The sequence below is a fragment of the Portunus trituberculatus genome, chromosome 48 (assembly GCF_017591435.1).
Source record: "Portunus trituberculatus isolate SZX2019 chromosome 48, ASM1759143v1, whole genome shotgun sequence".
NCBI classification, from domain to species: domain Eukaryota; kingdom Metazoa; phylum Arthropoda; class Malacostraca; order Decapoda; family Portunidae; genus Portunus; species Portunus trituberculatus.
The window spans coordinates 7841974-7863752 of record NC_059302.1 but is presented as its reverse complement, the minus strand read 5'-3'; the positions used below and the strand labels follow the sequence as shown (position 1 = coordinate 7863752).

At 44.0% G+C, this 21779-nt stretch overlaps 1 protein-coding gene and 1 long non-coding RNA gene across 7 annotated transcripts in view; both read right to left on the bottom strand.

Moving 5' to 3' along the window:
* LOC123498554 (netrin receptor UNC5C-like) overlaps window positions 1-21779 on the bottom strand; it is a 397723-nt gene that overhangs the window by 19575 nt on the left and 356369 nt on the right. For 3 of the 6 annotated variants that reach the window (XM_045245754.1, XM_045245757.1, XM_045245755.1), the window contains exons 5-8: window positions 15072-15231; window positions 14474-14598; window positions 3071-3238; window positions 2143-2175 (exon numbers count right to left, since the gene is read on the bottom strand). In XM_045245754.1, the coding sequence (XP_045101689.1) occupies window positions 2143-2175; window positions 3071-3238; window positions 14474-14598; window positions 15072-15231 (486 nt within the window). The remainder of the gene's footprint in view (window positions 1-2142; window positions 2176-3070; window positions 3239-14473; window positions 14599-15071; window positions 15232-21779) is intronic. The other 3 variants (XM_045245758.1, XM_045245756.1, XM_045245759.1) reach the window with 1 other exon arrangement.
* Window positions 4152-5831, bottom strand: LOC123498558. The gene is made up of 2 exons (XR_006672716.1): window positions 5569-5831; window positions 4152-4342 (listed from the first exon to the last, which is right to left on the bottom strand). It is a non-coding gene; the product is annotated as an uncharacterized LOC123498558 (long non-coding RNA).

Sequence of the window (21779 nt, the reverse complement as noted above, 5' to 3'; positions counted from 1 at the left end):
TATTTACAGGTAAACTTAATAAACTAGAAGGAAATCATGATACTTATATATTCTAGTTCTACTTACTGAAAAAGAAATGTGAAGTGTAGAAAAACCTACATAATTACAATAGATTTTCCGACAGATTATAGAGGAATATGTTGCAGGAATAGTAAAAAATCTGCAAGGTAAATTCTGAAAGGAAAATGATGAAGCCGACAGATAAACCAAGAGAACACGTGTGTTAAGTATTATATAAATAGTTATGTAAACTGAGTGGATATGAATATTAATATTAGCTAGGTCGTTTTTTCCTGACTGTACTAAAATCATGATATTGAGTCATCGAGGTGTGTATGTGTGTGTGTGTGTGTGTGTGTGTGTGTGTGTGTGTGTGTGTGTGTGTGTGTGTGTGTGTGTGTGTGTGTTTAATTCACCTCGGTCGTCTGCTGGTCACCTAGACAGCCTTCGCTATTAGAGAGAGCTTAGAGCTCATGGACCGATCTTCTGGTAGGACTGAGATCACACCACACTCCACACACCGGGAAAGCGAGGCCACAACCTCTCGAGCTACATCCTGTACCTACTTGCTGCTAGGTGAACAAGGGCTACACATTAAGAGGCTTCCCCATGTGCCTCGCCGCTTCCCGGGACTCGAACCCGGACCCTCTCGGTTGTGAGCCGATCGTGCTAACCACTACACTACGCGGTGTGTGTGTGTGTGTGTGTGTGTGTGTGTGTGTGTGTGTGTGTGTGTGTGTGTGTGTGTGTGTGTATTTCACCACGGTCGTCTGCTGGTCACCCAGCCAGTCTTCCCCACAACTGAGCAAGCTCAGAGCTCATAGACCGATCTTCGGGTAGGACTGATACCACAACACACACTCCATACACCGGGAAAGCAAGGCCACAACCCCTCGAGTTACATCCCGTACCTATTTACTGCTAGGTGAACAGGGGCTACACTTTAAGAGGCTTGCCAATTTGCCTCGCCGCTTCCCGGGATTCGAACCCGGGCCCTCTCGACTGTGAGTTGAATTTACTAACCACTACACGTGTGCGCGCGTGTGGTGTGCGCGTGTGCGCGCGTGTGGTGTACGCATGTGTGTGTGCGTGTGGGCGCATGTGTGTGCGTATGGGCGCATGTGTGCGCGTATGGGCGCATGTGTGTGCGTATGTATGTGTGTGTGTGTGTGTGTGTGTGTGTGTGTGTGTGTGTGTGTGTGTGTGTGTGTGTGTGTGTGTGTGTTGCTTGGTATCGTAAGGAAAAGTCATTACATAAATATACCTAATAACGTCAAACCCAAGTAAGCAAGTCTGGTCAGCTGAGTGGAAAATAGAAAGAAATAATTGCAACGTAGAAGTGAATAATGAAACATCAATAAAAACAAGAGAAAACGTCGCACTAAACGAGAGAAGACGTCAGGAGTGGAATATGTAGTCAGGTGTGTGTGTATGTGTGTGTCAGGGAATGCAGGGAAGAGCCAGAGAAAGAGAGAGAAGGAGGCGCAGGTGTGACCAAAAAAGTGAGTGCTCAAAAGTTAATTTAAGTGAGGTAGCAAGAATGGCATGGGGAGGGCGGGCGGGCTCGTTGGCTGGCTGGCTGGCTGGTGGGACCGGGGGGGAGGAAGGACGACGGGAGGGCAAGGATTGGGAGGAGGCTGATAAACAAGTTAATTCGACCGGACAGCAGCCGCTCGCAGCAGACCAAAGGAAGGAGAGTGCCAGAAGGGGAAGCTCAGGAGGTGCGCACGATTTCAGAACACCGTGATAAGTGAAGCTTTTACAGTAAACAAAAGGGAACAGCAGCATCGAGTCAGAGCAAGTTTTTCTCTGATACGAATGGAGAGAAGAAAACAAATATATTACAGTGAATAATAATAATAATAATAATAATAATAATAATAATAATAATGAGAACTTTAGCTTTTAAATACAAAGGAGGAAACAAGATAGGCATTCCCGAAACAAACTAGTGAAAAAAAAAATACGACCATTACATAGAAAATGAAAACTTCTGAAGCGGTGACTGAAGGAAAACTACGAGAAAAAAAACAGGGGTCGTGTTAAGACGGGCTGAGGGGAATCGGCTACTAGTGGAGTGAAAAAACAGGGACAGGGGAGTGAGTGAGGGAGGGAGGGTAGCACATGGGGACGAAGACTCACCCTCCTCACATGGTTCGTCCTCACAGTCACCTCCTGACGGACGGCCGCGGCAGAAAACGGGAGGTAGAGACGGGCGGGTTAGTACGGGCCAAGGGTGGTACAGACAATGACTCTGGACTAGTTAGAACAGAGGAAGGAGGAGGAGGAGGAGGAGGAGGAAGAGGATAACAGACCGTGGACTGCTGGCTTAGAGGGAGAGGCAACAGTTGGGAGTAGTACGAGTAGTGGGGAGACTTGGGGAGAGACAGTGTGAGGGAGGCTACTCATTGTTAGCTCAAAAGGAGAGGAAAGTGGGGGAGGGTGATAAAAAGGAACCAGTAATCATAACAATAATAATAAACGCCATATTCTATTGGGTGCTATTGATGGTGGTGCGAAACCCTGAGAAACAGAGGGACTTTCCTACCACTGTCTGTCTGCACACTGGAATTTTGGAAGCTAACTTTCACAAAAGGAAGAGAGACGACGGCAGACAGGACACCATACAGGGGACCACGTGGGGGGGCCAGAGGGGAGGTGATTCTTTAATATTCAGTCAGAGGAAGGGGACAGTAATTACACAACACAGGGACTCTCTCTGGGGTGCTGAGGCCGCCTGGGGGAGCATGTGGCGTGTATGTGTAGAGGCGGGGCGGGGAGGAAAGCTCTTCAAAGTGGGGGAGTGGGGGGAGGGGATGTGCTGTGTCACCACAACAACTGCTGGTCAACACTACAGCACTAACAGGTCAACCACAGACTCCGCAGGTCACATCATACAAGATGGGGGATTAACCACTAACTGTTCAAAAATATTCTAGATAAAGTGATGGTACATATACTGTCTGGCCAACTATTTCACTGGGAGTCAAGTCTAATGTACAGGGACGTAAATTCATCACGTTAAGGAGGCCGGGGACACCTTGGCAATACCTGGGTGCCTCGGACTCACCTGGACACAAGTGGGAGCAGTCCGTCCTCTGCACGGCGAGTCCCTGGCAAGCTGCTCCTCCGTTCTGAGGTGTGGGTGCCGAGCAAGTGCGGGTGCGGCGCTGCATGCCACGCCCGCAACGATTACTGCACGCTGACCAAGACGACCATGATGACCACCCGCCGTCCACTGCAGGGAAGAATAAGAAAAAAATTTAGATATCACGCTCATGAAGAATCCAAAATAGACAGTACATATCAAAGTCATAAAACAGATGGAAAATTTCAAGAACAAAAATGATACAAGCAAAGAGAGGGCTTCAACAATGCTTACTGTTGTTATTTCCTGCATTTTCTATCAACTGTTTTCTTTTCTTTTCTAGGTGTTGATAACGAGAAGAATAGATAATAAGGCATCTTCTTTTCATGGGTCAAAAAGACTACTAAAACAAAGAATATACGTACTCCGGCTAAAAGTACGTCAGAATTAACGAGAGCACTTAAGCATTGATTGAAGTACTTGAGTGTTCTGGAAAGTGCTTCGAAACCTTTGATAAGTGAGTCAAACGGAGCTAATTCATTTTAGGCAATAGTATCTTATCTTTACTTTATATCTATGTCTAATATATACGAGTATGATGCATATGGACCTTAGGGGAGCGAGAATTAGCTCTACTTGTCGAGAAAGGGAAGGGGGAACACGGATTCCGCAGCCACCTCCTCCTCCCACAGTTCGACGCTCCTTGTCTCCCGGCCCCGACATCCCTCTCTACATTTCTCTCTCTATCTCTTCACCCTCCCTTCTCTTCTCCCCTTCTTTGCCTCTCCCCTGCCTCTCACTGTCTGGCCTGTGTTCCGGTTGGTACAAGTGAGGCTACTTTCCATCTCATTTCTCTCTCTCTCTCTCTCTCTCTCTCTCTCTCTCTCTCTCTCTCTCTCTCTCCTCCCGTTTCCTCAGTATAAACGACGCTTTTACAGAAAATTAACTAAATGGTTCACAATAACTTAATACCTCGCACCGACACAACCATCCCTTTCCTCAACGCGAGCGAGGGAATGAGAAAATAATGGCATTAAACTAAAGCACCAACAGGTTCACCTACTAGATTGCAGGCACTACGAGTATTTATCGCCGCAAGACACGTATTGAGGCGGCGGGGAATAAAGTCGTGGGTGAAGTAGTGCATTGAGTGAGAGGGCGCTTGTTTAGAAAGTCTCCTCCGTCACCAACTGTTCGATGCAGGGATCTACCGAGTATTGGAGCCGATATCTAAGTACTTGAGCTCCTTGGAGTCTGTGTGATATACGATATGCGATACTGCTACTATTACTACTACTGTTACTGCTACTACTACTATTACTATTACTGTTACTACTTCTATTATAATGACGAAAACGGTCTTTTCAAAGTTATCTTCCTTTTCTTTCCTTTTGTAATTCTCTTTCTCTGTACAAGGCGCATCTGTCAATCCTTTTCCACTTAATTTTTTTCTCTCTCTCTCTCTCTCTCTCTCTCTCTCTCTCTCTCTCTCTCTCTCTCGTAATAAGCGTGAACAAGAGGGTATTTTTCTTACCTATGCAGTGAATAAGAGCATAACCATTACATTGACGATATCCCGCGGACCGAGTGATTGATGGATTGATGTGAAGATGACCACGGTGAAAAAAGAAAAAAAAATACAAACCGTTAACAAAGCCTTCCCGCGGCTATGAGAAGCATTAATGATGGTTTTTGAGTTAAGAATATCGTTAATTTTTTGTGTGTGTGATTTTACCGTGTACCGTTATAGGAAAAAGAAAACCCACCCCGCTGCTTCTTCACTCGTCTGATGCTTGGTACTCTGAATTACACCTCTCATCCCCTCACTCAGGTGCTTTGTAATTAGAGGATGACACTCAGGTGGTGACGTGCGCATGTGTGTAGTTAACGTCCTTACCATCCATTCCCTACCCTCTCTCTCTCTCTCTCTCTCTCTCTCTCTCTCTCTCTCTCTCTCTCTCTCGTGACGCAAATGTGACGGTGAACGGACGCTTGGGTGACGCGGGAATAGCGTGTATCGCGAGTGATTGAATTACACGAAGGCACAAGCGTTCGGAGGGGGAGTGAGGGGGAGGAGAAGATAGGATTAGGGAGAGAAGGAAGGATCGAAGGAAAGTAGAGAGGAAGGAAAAATCTAAGTTTTCATGAATTTCTTTTCATTTAGTTTTTTTTCTACTGAAATGTGGCTTATGTTTCTTGCATTCTGAATCACATCTGTGATTTAGGAAACTACGGACTCATGTCTGTCTCAGTCTAAAAAACGTAACTTATTTCATTTTAATAAGTACAATCTTAATGTACTCTAGTCATAAAATCCAATTACGTACTTAATGGTATACGTGTGACGTTAAAACACGAAGTTGTTTGCCAGAAGAGGAAAAAAGTAATCTTTAGCTAAATTAGAACATGCGTGATCCTCAATAATAATACTATATATCTTAACATCTTAAAAAATATATATAATTCTGTTTTTTCCTTACTAGTAACAAAGTACCATTATCTTGTCTCATCCTCGGCTTGTTTCCTACTCCTCGTTCGCCAGCCTTTCCTTTCCACTCCTGCTACCTGCTGCCTCTCGCTGCTGCCATCTCACTGTCGCCAGGCACTGGTCACTAATCACCCCATAAGTCCTCGATACTTTTCACAAGCTTTTTATCCCTTAAACCCTCATTCCCTTCTGCTAATCGCCTCCCAACTCTGCATTAGACCCGCCCCTCGTTTGCCCTCTCCCACTCAACACGACCCTCACCACTGGCTCTCTCTCTCTCTGTGCTCCCGCCGCCTCCCCTCCGTCAGCGCTGATTGGAGAAGCCCCACTGAACCTTTGAACTTAAAATTGAATCGGGGCTTCAGATTATACCAATTGAAACACCGACCAATGCTGCTTACAACCAATTAAAACTCGTCTCTCTCTCTCTCTCTCTCTCTCTCTCTCTCTAAGAGAGACGGATAAAAAAATTGCCTCTCACTCGAACGGATAATAAAATCCATTTCGGGTTTCTCAACACCGGCAGATGGGACCTTCAAATTTCCGGCAGGAACCCTGGGGCCTGTGATCCGCCTGGCCAGATGACACGGCGCCCTTATGTGTGTGTGTGTGTGTGTGTGCCTCCCTTCTCTCTCTCTCTCTCTCTCTCTCCATCGTCCAATCCATAAATAGAGAGGTAAAGAGGAATTTTTCGAGGACCTGCCGCCGCTTTTATGTCTGCAGGATCATTACTCGATTGGCGGCGGTGCAAACAGGCGCGCAGGAGGACTCAATAGGCCCACTTCAAGTGCCACTCGAGACTTGAGGGGCGGAGGGGAAGTCAGGGAGGGATGGAGGAGGGATGGAGTGGGGAGGAGAGAGATGGGAGGGATGGAGGAGAGAGAGGAGAAGGGGAGATACTATAGAGCCCTCCGCGTAACTCTCCATGTAACAGGTTGAGTCGTCTTTTGTGGCGCCATCTGGCCAGGGAGGAGATACAAGAGGATGAGGAGGAATACAAAGAAGTCCAAGCAAAAAAATACACGTCGAGGTGCTTACTAGGATGTTCTGGTAATTATCCAACTACGACCATTAGTGGGAGAGAAAGAGTAGTACAGAAGGTGGATACAGAAATAAGAAGGGTCGTTAGTCGTATAAAAATAAGGTGGAGAAGGAAGAAGAAGAAGAAGAAGAAGAAGAAGAAGAAGAAGAAGAAGAAGAAGAAGAAGAAGAAGAAGAAGAAGAAGAAGAAGAAGAAGAAGAAGAAGAAGAAGAAGAAGAAGAAGAAGAAGAAGAAGAAGAAGAAGAAGAAGAAGAAGAAGAAGAAGAAGAAGAAGAAGAAGAAGAAGAAGAAGAAGAAGAAGAAGAAGAAGAAGAAGAAGAAGAAGAAGAAGAAGAAGAAGAAGAAGAAGAAGAAGAAGAAGAAGAAGAAGAAGAAGAAGAAGAAGAAGAAGAAGAAGAAGAAGAAGAAGAAGAAGAAGAAGAAGAAGAAGAAGAAGAAGAAGAAGAAGAAGAAGAAGAAGAAGAAGAAGAAGAAGAAGAAGAAGAAGAAGAAGAAGAAGAAGAAGAAGAAGAAGAAGAAGAAGAAGAAGAAGAAGAAGAAGAAGAAGAAGAAGAAGAAGAAGAAGAAGAAGAAGAGGAGGAGGAGGAGGAGGAGATGGACGAGGTGCTGGTGGAGGACAGGAATTGGACAAGAATATAACGGCTGTTATATAAAAATAATATATAAGAAAAAAATAAGTTTAGTATCAGCTCAATATACGTATGTAGAACTGAATATTTGCCCACATACACACACACACACACACACACACACACACACACACCTCGAGTAACATGTTTCTCGCAACACACGTGACAAAGGATGCATTGTGTTGCTCCCATCCTGCACATCTGGTCCTTCCTAGCTCTCCCTCTTACCTACCCTCTCTCTCCCTCTCTCTCTATTCCCCTACTCTGTCTCTGTGTCTCTCTCTCTCTCTATACAGTCGGAGCTTAAAGGATTTCTCTTGTTCACTCTATTTCTTTTGTTATGCTTATTGTTATTTAATTCTTTCTTTATCATCATTTATGTTGCTTAGATAAATAACTTAGGTATCTTTTATTTCTCTCTTGCTTTCGCTTATGTATTTCCTATATTGTATTTTCATATTTCTGTTCATGTCTAGTTTCAAACGATAATATTTTTCTTTCCATATTTCTCACATATATCTCAAAAAAAAAAAAAAAAAGGAATCAAACTGACAGTCTTTAATTCCACTTACGTCTCTATCTTTTCTTTTTATTTGTCAACCTTCTTTCACTCTTTCTTTCTTATAATATTTTTCCTCCACCTCCTCCCTTTGCCTCTTTTACCTTGGACATGATGAATCACAGTGGTAAATGAGGAAATCAGGAATTTTAAATACATTTCTTCTCCCTGACATTAAATCTTCTCTCTCTCTCTCTCTTTCTCTCCCACTCATTAGAATCAAACTGTGGAGGACGAGATAAAGTCAGAAAAGTGAATGATAAGAGGAGGAGGAAATGCCATTAGAGGGGAAGATATTTCACCTATAAAGGGAGACGGAAATGAACTCAAGTTAATGTATAAGAGAGAGAGAGAGAGAGAGAGAGAGAGAGAGAGAGAGAGAGAGAGAGAGAGAGAGAGAGAGAGAGAGAGAGAGAGAGAGAGAGAGAGAGAGAGAGAGAGAGAGATGATTGCTAATGAAAATACAAGAAAATACAAACATAAAAAAAAAATAAATAAACCAATAAATAGAAAAAAAAATCCTTATATTCTTTAGTTCTTATCCCATCTAAGTCCCTACTAGATAATCTCCTCCTCCTCCTTCTCCTCCTCCTCCTCCTCCTCCTCCTCCTCCTCCTCCTCCTCCTCCTCCTCCTCCTCCTCCTCCTCTTCCTTTTCTCTTCGTAGATTCACCTCCTCCTTATCTAAACGCCCTCCATCACCAGCCTCCCTATTAACCAACACCAACTATCCATTTGACCACTCCATCTTCTTTTCGGCTTTATCCCTGAGTCTCATCATCGCCCCCCACCCCATTTGCCCCCCTCTCTCTCTCTCTCTCTCTCTCTCTCTCTCTCTCTCTCTCTCTCTCTCTCTCTCTCTCCATCTATATTTGTATTCTATTTTTATTTTTTCTGCTCTTTCTTTTTGTTGGTTCTTCATATTTTTTCTTTTCTTCAATTATTTTATTCCTTCTTTTAATTCTTCTCTGCCTCTGTCTCTCTCTCTGTCTCTGTCTCTGTCTCTCTCTCTCTCTCTCTCTCTCTCTCTCTCTCTCTCTCTCTCTCTCTAAGTCTACAAGTCAGTTCTGTTAATCACTCACCAACTGCTTCCCCAATTCCAAATCCTCGCCTTACCCCCCCCCCACCTCTCTCTCTCTCTCTCTCTCTCTCTCTCTCTCTCTCTCTTCTCCTTACTCCCTTTATCGGTCTGTCTTTGAGATTCTGTTTGTTTTGTACGTTTGTTTGTGCCTCTCTCGAGTTTTCTATCTTTATTCTCTATTGTTTTGCAGTATCGTATTTCTAATTTTGTTTCTTTTTATATTTTTTTTCGTAGCTTACCTTTTAATCAGTTTTTTTTTATTTGTTAGTTACTTAATGAATTTTTTTTTCAGTTAACCTTGTCTCTTTTTATTGGTGAGATATGAGTTTACCCTTTTCTTATTCTCTCTCTCTCTCTCTCTCTCTCTCTCTCTCTCTCTCTCCGTTCATTTCGTATTTCTCCAACACCATTACTATTTTCTCTATCTAAATATACAGCATCCTTCTATTCTAATGTTTCTCTATGTCTGTTTTACCTCCATTCTTCCACCCGTATCCCCATTTCACATCCCCATTACTTTTCAATCTATTTACAACTTCCCCACCACACTTTCCTCCCTTGTATTCTTCTTGTACACGTAAACAACCTCCCAAAGACTTCCTCTATAGAAAAACTTTAATATCCTTTCTTTCCTGGCATCGCGCTAAGACTTCCTTTCTGAGACTGACATTACAAATTGGCGTGATCACTTGGGCGCCGCTGCCTGTGGTGCTGGATTACTGAAGTTAAGGGATGGCAAGGGAGATAAGGCGAGGAGAAAGACGAAATGCACGAGGGAAAGAAAGGAAGAGGTGCAGCAAAAGAGGATGAAGAGGAAGAGGAGGAGGAAAGTAAGGGAACAAGTGAAGGATAAAGGAAATGTGGTAATGAGAGTTAAAAGGGATGATAATGAGAGGAAATCAATGAGAGAGAGAGAGAGAGAGAGAGAGAGAGAGAGAGAGAGAGAGAGAGAGAGAGAGAGAGAGAGAGAGAGAGAGATATGTAAAATAATTTAGTAGTTTTCTTTAAATAATTAATAAATAAATAAAGAATGGAATAGAACTAGAAAACCTTCATCACCACCACAAACAACAACAACAACAACAACAACAACAACAACAACAACAACAACAACAACAACAACAGTCTACAGGCGGCGAGAACTGATAAGACGAACTAAGTAGATTAAAAGAAAGAAGCAGAAGGGAACGGCTGACGGTGACTGACTGACTGACTGACTGGCTGGCTGACTGCCTTGGGGAACCACACGAGGGGAAAACAACCGCCAGTCAGTCAACGCGACCCGCTCCAACCCAAGTGTCAGTCTTCATGAAGGAAATAAAAGACCAATTCCCTTTCAAAGTGGTGAATCCGAAGCTGGCAGACCCGTCAATTTCTATTTATAATTTCCTTCCTTGGTGACTTTCTCTTTATCTCCTCCTTCTCCATCTTCTATTTCATCCTTCTTCGTGTGCTCTCTTGCATTCTCCCGATTCTTCTATATCCACTGTATTTTTATTTCTATTTTACCATTTTTTTCCAGTTTCTTTTCATAATTTCCTCCTTTGTCGCCTTTCTCTTATTCATTTCTTCTCGTTTCGTGTTGTTACATTCTTCCGACTTTTTATTGTCTTTATCGTTTGCATTATTCACTTCCTTAGTTCCTCACTTTTCTATCTATACAGTTTTTAAACGTTCCTCCCACCGTCTGTTCGTTTCATCTCTCTCTCTCTCTCTCTCTCTCTCTCTCTCTCTCTCTCTCTCTCTCTCTCTCATTTTTTCCCCTCTCAGGACATTTCCCTCCCTCCAACCATTCTCTCTGACACCGTTTCTTCCATAAAAGAGAAAATCATTTATCATTCTATTCATTACTCTGATTTCAAAGTAACATTGTTTTCATTAATAGCCTCCCAGCTTACTAAATTCCCTCTTCCTTATTTTTTTTTATGTAGAAAGGTCACCAGCTATAAAACAGAAAAAAAGCCCACTTGGGTGTCGGTCCTTGTGACCTATCACCCCACCTACATCTCACCTTTAACTCCAAAGGCGAAATATTACACGCAGTGGTAAAATAAACTCCTATTTGAAACTTTGCGTCCGGAAACCGTAAAATGCTCTAAATCCCATCAACTGGATATTTAGATGTTAATGGAATGGTTATAATCATGTGGCCGTCAAAGATATGGCGGAATCAATGCGACTGAATGAGTGAATGAGTGTGGCTGGGCGAGAAAGAGTGAGTGAGTGAGTTAGTGAGTGGTTTTCAGTGTGAGTTGATGAGTTGGCGAATGAGTGGTTATATGTGCTTGTGTTATGCGTGAAAAAGAGAGACGGTGTGGGTGAAATAGTCAGTGAGTGTTTGCGGAAGGCATGAAGGCGTGGAAGGAGTTTTAAAAAGAGATGAAGGCGTGGCACATGTGTTAGAGGAGGCATAAAAGCGTAAGAGGAGTGTCAGAGGAGAGAGAAAGGCGTGAGAGGAATATTAGAAGAGAGAGGAAGGCATGGGAAATATGTTAGAAGAGAAAGAAGGCAAGAGATAAGTGTTATAAGCCAAGGAAAGACGTGTAAAGTGTATTGGAGACTTACAAGAAAGAGGAAGGAGTGGGATGTTTCGAAGAAAGAAAAAGGCATGATTACAAAACATTTACTGTAGGTATGATGGATTTAGATGAAAACAAAACGGACAGAAATGAAACACGAAGGGCTTAGACTGACGTACGAACAAACTGGATATTGGAAAGAATATTAAAAAATACAATCAATATAAAAAGAGGTATGCAATAACGTATAGGATCCAGAGAGAGAGAGAGAGAGAGAGAGAGAGAGAGAGAGAGAGAGAGAGAGAGATGAGGAATATGCCCTTTGAATGTAGTGAAGGTGCAGGAATCTTCCCCTTCTGCCTCGCTCTCCCTCGGGCCGCCCCTCACACCTCGACACGCCCCGCCACTCACGGTCGCAGATTCACCCACTCCCTCGGGAATTCGTCACCGCCTCACCTGTCTCTCTTCCTGCCTCGTGCTGCTTGAGGGTGAGGGGAGAGAAGAGAGAGAACACCTCCTCTCTCTCTCTCTCTCTCTCTCTCTCTCTGTCTGTCTGAAGGGAATCCCAGAGAACACAGTCATATTCTCTAATGACCACATGCCGTACTCATTATCAGGAGGATTTCTACATAAAACGGGTCTCGGATGTCTGGAAGTGGTCAGTGATGAATGGGACAGGAAGAGAGGGAGCGAGAGGGTGGGAGCTTAAAAATGGCGAGCCGATGCAAGCCTATAAGGAAGGGAGGGATGACGAGAAATAATGGCAGCTGTCAGTGTCGGCAGTTCGTCTTCAGTAGAATTATCACAAGAATTGCTACAAACAGTCCCTCGCGCCCCCCATAGAGCGGCGACCCCTGACCACGGTGATTACGAAGGGCATCAGGTCAGACGCCGTGCAGAGCCAGACGCGTGAGATATTTAAGTCCTATGATATTAGTGATCTTGTCTATACGTAACAGGAAAAATATTCAGATCTTCTTAAAATATATATAATGATTATGCTTCATTGCTCGTCCCCTGACAGCCACACGGTCCCTGCGCTCTCTGTTACAAGCCAGCTGAGCCTGGCAGCCACAACATTAAGCAGCGCCTCACCACTAGTGAGCGATGGCCGCCTGTGTTCACACTAACGACGTCACGTCAGGCATCACAAGGCGGCTCCTGGCGGTACTGGGCACATCAGCAGGACCATCAAGTGCGTTCACACACACACACACACACACACACACACACACACACACACACACACACACACACACACACACACACACACACAGATAATGATGGCGGTGTGTTAGTGGTCAGCCCGCCTCACGGTGTTCCTCTCTGACACTCCACGTGATGAATGGCTCTCGGCGGCCTCAGCGGGCCAGGCTGTGCTCTATCCCGCTTCTCCCCACAACCTCTTCAGCCCGACATCCCGCCTGTCAGGCTCGAAGATGTGCCTCAAGTAATATGTATTAATCTGTTCGACATGCAAGCATCCATCCTTTGGCGGAACACTGGTCAGCGCTGGACGCTGCACAATGGCTGCCCATCAGATACAACAGCTGCGACGGACATGTGTGCGATGCACTGACACACGCACAAAAAAAGATACAGCCATCTCTTCGCCGTGCCGTATCTTAAGCCCATCTTCGTCAATGGTCAGGGAAGACTCATACATGCCGCGCACGTCTCCCTACGACAACTTGCTCCCCCAACACTCCCTCTCCCTTAGCTCTCACACTGCAGGACTGCTTGCTGCCAGGAACCGTTAGTCGCTCCTCATTAGAACGTCTTGCACCACCACCACCACTGCAACCATCAGCAATAATAACAGCAACAACAAAGCTGTATCTCACGATGACCAAGAGAAAATAATACATAGGGAGAGAAACAAAGAGAAAGAAACAAAAGAAAAAAAAGTGTCGCAGTGTCTGTAGGAGTTTGGGTGGAAGGGACGAGCCCTCTCTAACGACACCTCTCCTAACTTGGCTTCAGGACACGTCTGATTTAACGAACCGTGTCCTACCTCAGAGAGGACCAGCGGGGACACAGCGGCCTCCTCTCCCCTCACCCACCGCCCCGCCTCGACCCGTTAATTAACATGCACACACTCAGAAGGAAGCCAAGCGAGAACAGAAGCACCAAAAGAACACCTGGCAATAAGAGAAGCCCCGCGCGTCCTCCACTCCCCCACGAACCCTCATCTTCCGGCCCAAGGAAGAAGAAGAGGGGAGGGGAAAGAAGAGGAGCACAGGAAGAAAACAGGAAAAGGAGGAGAGGAAATAGAAGATGATAGAAAAGACGAGGAGGAGAAGCAGAAGGAGGATGGAGAGGGAGGAGAAGAAAAGGTGGAGGAAGGAGGTGAAGATACAGTAAAGTTGGAAAATATTATGGCCGACTCCCATTCAGGAAGAAGTGATTGATTTACGATTTCCTAGAGAAGGATATGACCTTAACACACACACACACACACACACACACACACACACACACACACACACACACACACACACACACACACACACACACACACACACACACACTCTCTCTCTCTCTCTCTCTCTCTCTCTCTCTCTCTCTCAACCGTCGTAGCCGTACGTCTCATAGAGCGGCGCCATCTCAGAGAGAAAAGACACAGTTATAAAGACGAGAACACTTCTACACACACACACACACACACACACACACACACACACACACACACACACACACACACTATGAGCTCTGAGCTCGCTGGGATGTAATGGGAAGACTGGCTGGGTGACCAGCAGACGACCGAGGTGAATTACACACACACACACACACACACACACACACACACACACACACACACACTAACGACCATATTTTGAAACAACTACGCGCACCTCCACTACTTACAAACGGCTCCAATTCAAGACACATGTTTCCAAGTTAGTTTTTTTTTTTATGATTCTAGCGAGAGACTAACAAGATTTCTACCTTATTAAGAGGAGAAACACTCTAGAGAAGCTGGCTAATCATCAACGTAGCCTTTGAAAAGAGTCGTGGTGAGAGGAATAAGATAGCGAAGCTTTTCTGAACACGAGCCACAAACTTACCGTAGACCTTCAGAATGGCAGGTTCCGACACCCTCTTGGCAGCTACGTTCTCCGCCTCGCACGTGTAGTTGGCAGAGTCCTCAGGCCGAGCAGACAGAATCAGCAAGGACCCCTCTGAGGATATCCTGAAGGAGAAAGACAGACGAGCGCTATTTCATAAGATCCAGGAAAGATAAACGTTAGATTTTACGATTTTTCAGCGTCACTCCTTTTGGCGCTACCTTCAATCACTGGCGTGGAATAAAGTGTTTTTTTCTTTTCTTTTCTCTTTTTGCTGCTGTGTGTTTTTTTTAAGCTTAGAATTATCGATAATCTCTCTCTCTCTCTCTCTCTCTCTCTCTCTCTCTCTCTCTCTCTCTCTCTCTCTCTCTCTCTCTCTCTCTCTCGAATTTAGTTTATTTTGCTTCTATATTCCTTTCTCTCTCTCATACTTCTCATTCTCTTTCTTCCATCATCAAATCCTATCTTTTATGTGGATTCTTTCTTCTCTTTCAATTCCTTCCTTTATGCTGTCTCTGACCTTCTTAAGACCCCAAATGTTCCTTCACAGCCTCGCCCCCTCCACCCCCATCTCTCTCTCTCTCTCTCTGACACTCACTTGTAGCTGGGTTGCTTCTCCAGGTCAATGGGCACGCTGTCCTTGAGCCACGTGACGGTGGGATGCGGGCGGCCCAGGGGAGGCAGGCACCGTAGCTCCACATGTTGCTCAAGCGGCACCGACTGTGAGTATGGAGGCTCCTGGAAATACCGGCGCAGGTCTGGAAGGAAGAGTGACGGTTTGTTAGTCAAGGGTCACGTGGATGGGAAAATGTGTGATGACGTATTGGGATGGAATGGTTTGGATAAAAGGATGTGTGATGCTGTATGGAATGGGATGGAATGGTTTGGATAGACATGTGATACTGTCTGGAAGGGATGGAATGGTTAGGATAGATGGATGAGTGATGCTGTATGGAAGTGGATGGAATGGTTTGGATAGATTGATGTGTGATGGAATTGTTTGGATAGATGGATGTGTGTTAATGTATGGAATGGGATCGAATGGTTTGGATGTGTGATGTTGTCTGGAAGGAGATGCAATGGTTTGTGTAGAGAGTAGTGTAGCAGTGTTTGGAATGAGCTCGGTTTGCTAGTTAACCGTCACATAAATGGAAGAATGCGTGATATTGTATTTAAATAAATTCTACAGATGGTCTTGCATTTACCCGTTCGTTCTGCTCAGTAGTGAGGTATTTATAGTATTCTCCCTCTAGTATTCGTTTTTCAAGCCTTCGTAAGAATATAAAAGCATAAAGATATATAACAACATTGAAAAAAGGTTTATTCCAATCATCAGTTATGCAATATATTCTCCCATTACTTCTGTATTAGACATAGTGACAACATAACATAAGTAAAGCTGCAAGTCTTTGTATAAGATATGCCTGCCTATACCAATCATTCATCCCTTTGCATAACTCTACCTATTATATTTCAAGGATTCTTATTACCACATATCTTAGAAGAAGGAGAGAGGAGAAATGTGAAACTAACCACTAACTCAAACCATTATTAAGCCCTTCAATACTGGAACACATTTTTACCTTGAGATTTGCGTACGATTAGACCATTTTATTGATATTAGGAAGGGTCTATGGAGGTCAGAAGATTAATGGCCAGAGTCTTCACTATTTTAATACCCAACACAAGTTTCTGAAGCTATACAAAATCACCAAACAGTAAGCAGAATGAATGTGGAAAAGCTTCATCATATTCAAGGGGTTAAAAAAAAGGGATGAGGAAGAATTAACCTTACCATTATATTAACAGGATAGACTAGACTGATTTGAAAATGAAATAGCATATGAGTATTTACGTCAAAATATGAGCAAAGACAAATATGCAGTGGATAGTATGTGTGTGTGTGTGTGTGTGTGTGTGTGTGTGTGTGTGTGTGTTAATGGCCATCACGGCGTCCATAAAGTGCAAGACAGTGTTGTGTGTCATTTTTCACAAGGCTCATTTGTCTGCGCAGCGTCCCCGGTCCCTTCTCTCAGCCCCTCAGTGACCCCCCGGCCCTTATCGCTGCCTGCCTCCCTCTAAGGACTCGTCGGGTTGTGAAAGTTATGATGAAAAAGACCAAATCAACTACAAGCATCTATCCGGAAGCTGTAGCGGTTACTACTACTACTACTACTACTACTACTACTACTACTACTACTACTTCTACTATTACTGGTACTATTACTATTTCTATTACTAATGATAGGCGTTTCATATTGAGAGAGAGAGAGAGAGAGAGAGAGAGAGAGAGAGAGAGAGAGATGGTGACGTTTATTCTCTCCTGTTTATGTTTAAGACAGCTTAATTATTCTTCCAGGAATCTATGATTTAAAAGCTCACTTACCACAGATTTCCACGAGATATTAAGAAGATTTAAGAAGCCATACACTCTCTCTCTCTCTCTCTCTCTCTCTCTCTCTAATGGTGACTCGCATCTCACGCTTTTATCTCCTTATCGATTCACTTTTTTTTCTCTCTTTCACTCTCTGGTCTACCAAATGGATGTAGTCTGAGTCTCAGTCCATCTTCTCGCCTCCCTGGAAGCCCATGTAGGTTGTCACTCTCTCCCGTCACTTTTCCCTCCTCCTGCCACCTCTGCACCTCCCTCAACCCTTCACTATCACCTCACGAACTCCACATTAACATACTACCTCGGAACAGACTCTCTCTCTCTCTCTCTCTCTCTCTCTCTCTCTCTCTCTCTCTCTCTCTCTCTCTCGCACGTCACTCTGGCCACTTCACTGCTAAGACAACATTCCACAAGACTGGCTCCTAAACTAAACTACTTGGTTCTTTACACTCGCCGCTGACTTGCCTCGCCGTGTTTCTGCCTACCGCCACTACCACCACCGTGTTTCTCGCCACCAGATCGGAGATAAAACTAAGTAGCTTGAATTTGATGGTGCGATTGACCGGGAAAGACACGGAACGAAGTACCTAACAGCCTTCTACCTGTTTATCTGAATGGATCACAAAATATCAACAGGGAAGTTCTCCACATGAAGTAGCTAGAACCTGGTTTCAAGATCGACTGTGAACAAGGAATAAGGGATCTAAAAGTCCTCTAATTTCCAATCAGTCCTGCATTTGATTCTGTCCAAATCAATCGCAAGTTATCAATAGCAGACTATCCCACACCGAACAGCTTAAATGTGATGCAAAGATCGGCTGGGAACGACAAGAAACGAATCATTTAACAGTCCTCGAGCAGAACCATTCATCCAACTATGCCTGTCTGAATCTATCCCGATCTTTCAAAGGCAGAGTTCCGCAAAGTACAGTAAATTTGGTGCAAAGATCAACTGGGAACGACAAGAAAAGAGGCATTAACCCCTTTCAGTACTAGGACACATTATTACCTTGAGTTTTGTGAACCATTAGACCATTTTATTGACATTAGCAAGGGTCTATGGAGGCAGAAGATTAATGGCCACAGTCTTCACTATTTCAATCCCCCACATGAGTTCTGAAGGTGTAGAAAATCACCAAATAGTATCCACAATGAATATGGAAACACGTCATGGAACTCAAGGGGTTAACAGTCCTCGAGCAGCATCGTTCATCCAGCTAAGCCTGTCTGAATCCATCTCGAAGTCTCAGTATCAGGGATCTATACGCAGCTGCTCCTCGCCCCCTGTGATTCGGAAACCATCTCCCGCTGTCAGGAGGAGTGTCTGGTGCCTCGGCGAGGGTGTGGGCGACGTAATCTAGAGTCACATCGCCCGCGGGAGGCTGAGAGGCCCTTGTCTGGGTGTGAGAAGCTTAGGGAATACAGGTAGTAGGTGTTATCGCCAGCAGGTGTCACCCTTCTTCTCTGTCTCCTCCCCCTGTTGGCCCCTGCCTGCCTCATGAGTCCCTTCTCTGCTTCTGCGTATTACAGCATCTTTTTTGGTATCCCGTCTCTTCTTCCTTCTTGTGATATTTGCTTCTTATTTATTCTTTATTGTCATTGCTGTCATCATTATCATTTTGCAAGTACGGTCATTACACTAGTTTCTTCTTGGTATATTTCATGCAATCAAAGTTATCGAGACTAGCATTTCCTCACCTATTATCCATCAACATTATTGATATTAGAATATGGTTATTTATTATATTAGTTTCTCCTTGGTATGTGTGTGATTATGACCTGTAGTCCCTCAATAATATCACTGATGTCTTTATTATTGCAGATGTACGGATGTTATACGTAAAAACTAACAAATTTACAAATATAAAAGAAGTACCACATAAAAGCAGCGATCTATTTCGAGAGTATCTGTTGAAATACAAAAAAGTGACAAAGGTGGACAAAGAATAGAAGGGGAAGAAAAAAAATGAAGAAAGAAAGAGAGGAGGGAAGATGACTTTCATAATCCTTATCTTTCTTTACTTTTGCCTCCCTTCATCCCGTCCTTCCCTCCCAGGCGCAACACCAACTCTCTCCCGCCAGCCCAGCCCGGCCGAGCTCAGCAAAGAAAACGAAGCAGTGAGCAGCGGTGACTTAAGTAGACAGACATAACGCAGCGACGAGGCGACAGGAAGTGATTTGTACTTTGATTCACCACGTCACTTTTACTTCAGAGCATTACTGTTTCTCAGGGCGGCGACGGAGAAAGATGAGTCTCACCCTTGAAGAGATGAGGTCCTTCTTATCTCCTGATGACGAGGTTCCATCAGACGGTGAAGAAATGCAATTAGAGTTAACAGTTGGAAGTCATTAGAGACTCCATCAATCAGTCGTCATGATGAGAGAGAGAGAGAGAGAGAGAGAGAGAGAGAGAGAGAGAGAGAGAGAGAGAGAGAGAGAGAGAGAGAGAGAGAGAATCAGTGTCTCAAAAACTTTCAAACTTTTCTCCCATCCGGTTTGCAAGATAAGAGTGATTTTTTACCTGCTATTACACCTCCTTCTTTTCAAACAACTTCCTTCCACCACGTTAGTTTTTAGCTGCTTATACACCTTCCTTTTCACTTCATCTTCCTTCTTCCTGTGTGTGTGTGTGTGTGTGTGTGTGTGTGTGTGTGTGTGTGTGTGTGTGTTAAGAGGGCGTGGAGAGCGGCAGAGACATTCAGTGTAACATATACTGCTTTCACTATCAAATGCATCTTCATGAAACACTAAACAGGCAGATGAGTAACTATTTTTTTTTCTCGAGTACTGCAAATTAACAGAAAAAGATCTGCGGTTGTATTATTATGATTAAGCCTCGACTCATAATTGCAGTGTACATACGTGTGTGTGTGTGTGTGTGTGTGTGTGTGTGTGTGTGTGTGTGTGTGTGTGTGTGTGTGTGTGTGTCAACAGGACATGTGGACACAGTGAAGAATGTCCACACACCACACAAGCCGCACAAGGAAGTCCATTCACACCTAAATGTCAATTAATTATTCTTCTTACCGCTCCGCCTTGCTCTCTTCTGTCCCTCCTCCTCCTCTACTCCTTCAAAGCAGCCCTTCCACCCTCTTACTACTCCTTGTTCTCTTCATGCACTTTCTCATCCACATTCTTTTTCATTCTTCTCATTTTTCTCGTCATCTTTGTCCTCCTCCTCCACCTTCTCTTCCTCCTCCTCTTCCTTCTCCTCCTCCTCCTCTTTTTACTTCTCCTTCTCCTTCTCCTTCTCCTTCTCCTCCTCCTCTTTCTCCTTCTGCCAAAACCACTCATACCTTGCCAACAACATAAGAAAAATCTCAAGTATGTGTATCCAACATTCCTTCAACGTTTCAAGTTAATTTTCCTACACCTGGTATCTATATTCAACATGGTAAAAATACGAATGCTTTAATTTTAGTTATTTTTTTTCCGGCATGGCACGCTTATCATTACACTTTTAAATATTCAGTGCTATTAGGAACACATAAATAGATAGCGAGAGAACAGTATTTGAGATCATAAGCATAATGCAGCTACATGTAAGAAAATTTAATGTAAGTGTTAAAGATAATTTGAATATGTTTTAAAAGATAACTACATAAATATTCTTATCCTAATTTACTCCTAACGCCATAATTTTATCACTATTCATGTTTCCTCACTTCCTTCCCTAATTCTCTACTCCAGCTTCCTGACACGAGATGAGCTAACTCTTTTGTTCATAGTAGTTCCGGCTCGGCTTTCTCTTCTCTGGTCCCTCTTCTCCTACTGCCGCTCCTTCTTCCCCTTTCTTCTCCTTCCTCCTCTCCAGGGACCGTGATTTCCTTAAGTGGCTGGGCAAACAAGGCAGGCTTATCGCAGTTCCCATCGAGCGGAGTGAAGCAAAAACTCGCGCCCGTCACTCATTAAGCTGCCAGACCTACCCTCCCTCTCTGCCTCTTTCCTTCCTTATACTCCACCTTCTTCCTCCTCAGTGAGCGGAATATTCACTCCACATTAACTCTTCCCATCAACCCCCTACGTCTCTCTCTCTCTCTCTCTCTCTCTCTCTCTCTCTCTCTCTCTCTCTCTCTCTCTCTCTCTCTCTCTCTCTCTTAGTGGATGAATGTTAATGTGTAAAACAAACATCTCACGTAATGACGAAGGCCACTTTTATGTACTTCGTGTCCTCGTGTTCTGACTGCTGACTACTTCAAAGCCGCCATTAAGTTGCTGGTCATTCTGTTTCTCTTGTGCATTTTCGTGTGCGTTACGTTACATTGCTTTGTAGTGTCTTTTCTTGTGTGGTTTTAGACTACAACTCTCTGTGCACTCTTTCATCCTGTGATATAGCGCCATATTCAGAAACGCTTCCCTCTCTCACCGCGTCTATTTTCAAAGACAACAGAGACGATTAACCGAGTTCTAAGAGACGATTAGCCGAGTTCTAGAGTATTTGTCCTTTAGATAATGCAGAAAACTTATTAACATTTCAATAGAAATACAAAAACATCCTTAGAAATTCGTGTCAATTCAACTAGAGCCCTTTGAAAATAGTCAAGGTGCAACGAGTAAGTATTTCAAAATATGGGCCATTGCCAGACACTAAAGAACCTTTTCTAGCTCGACCACTTCCTGTCACTTCCATCACCTGTCGCTCCTATCACCGGTGTTGAACTTATAAAGCCTTACTGAAGACGCAAAAAATACCGGAAAGGATTTGAGTGTAGCAAAAAAAGATAGCGTATAAAAATCAGCCCTCCACGCTACTTCTGACGTGATTAAGGATTGGTTAGATGAGATTAATGCTTGTCAGTTCTGGCTGGATTATACTCTATAACTAAGCTCAACCTGTCATGGTCTATCTTAAACCATCCAGAACATAACTTAAGAAGGCAAAGGAAGCTGTAAGAAGCCATGAGACCTTTACGT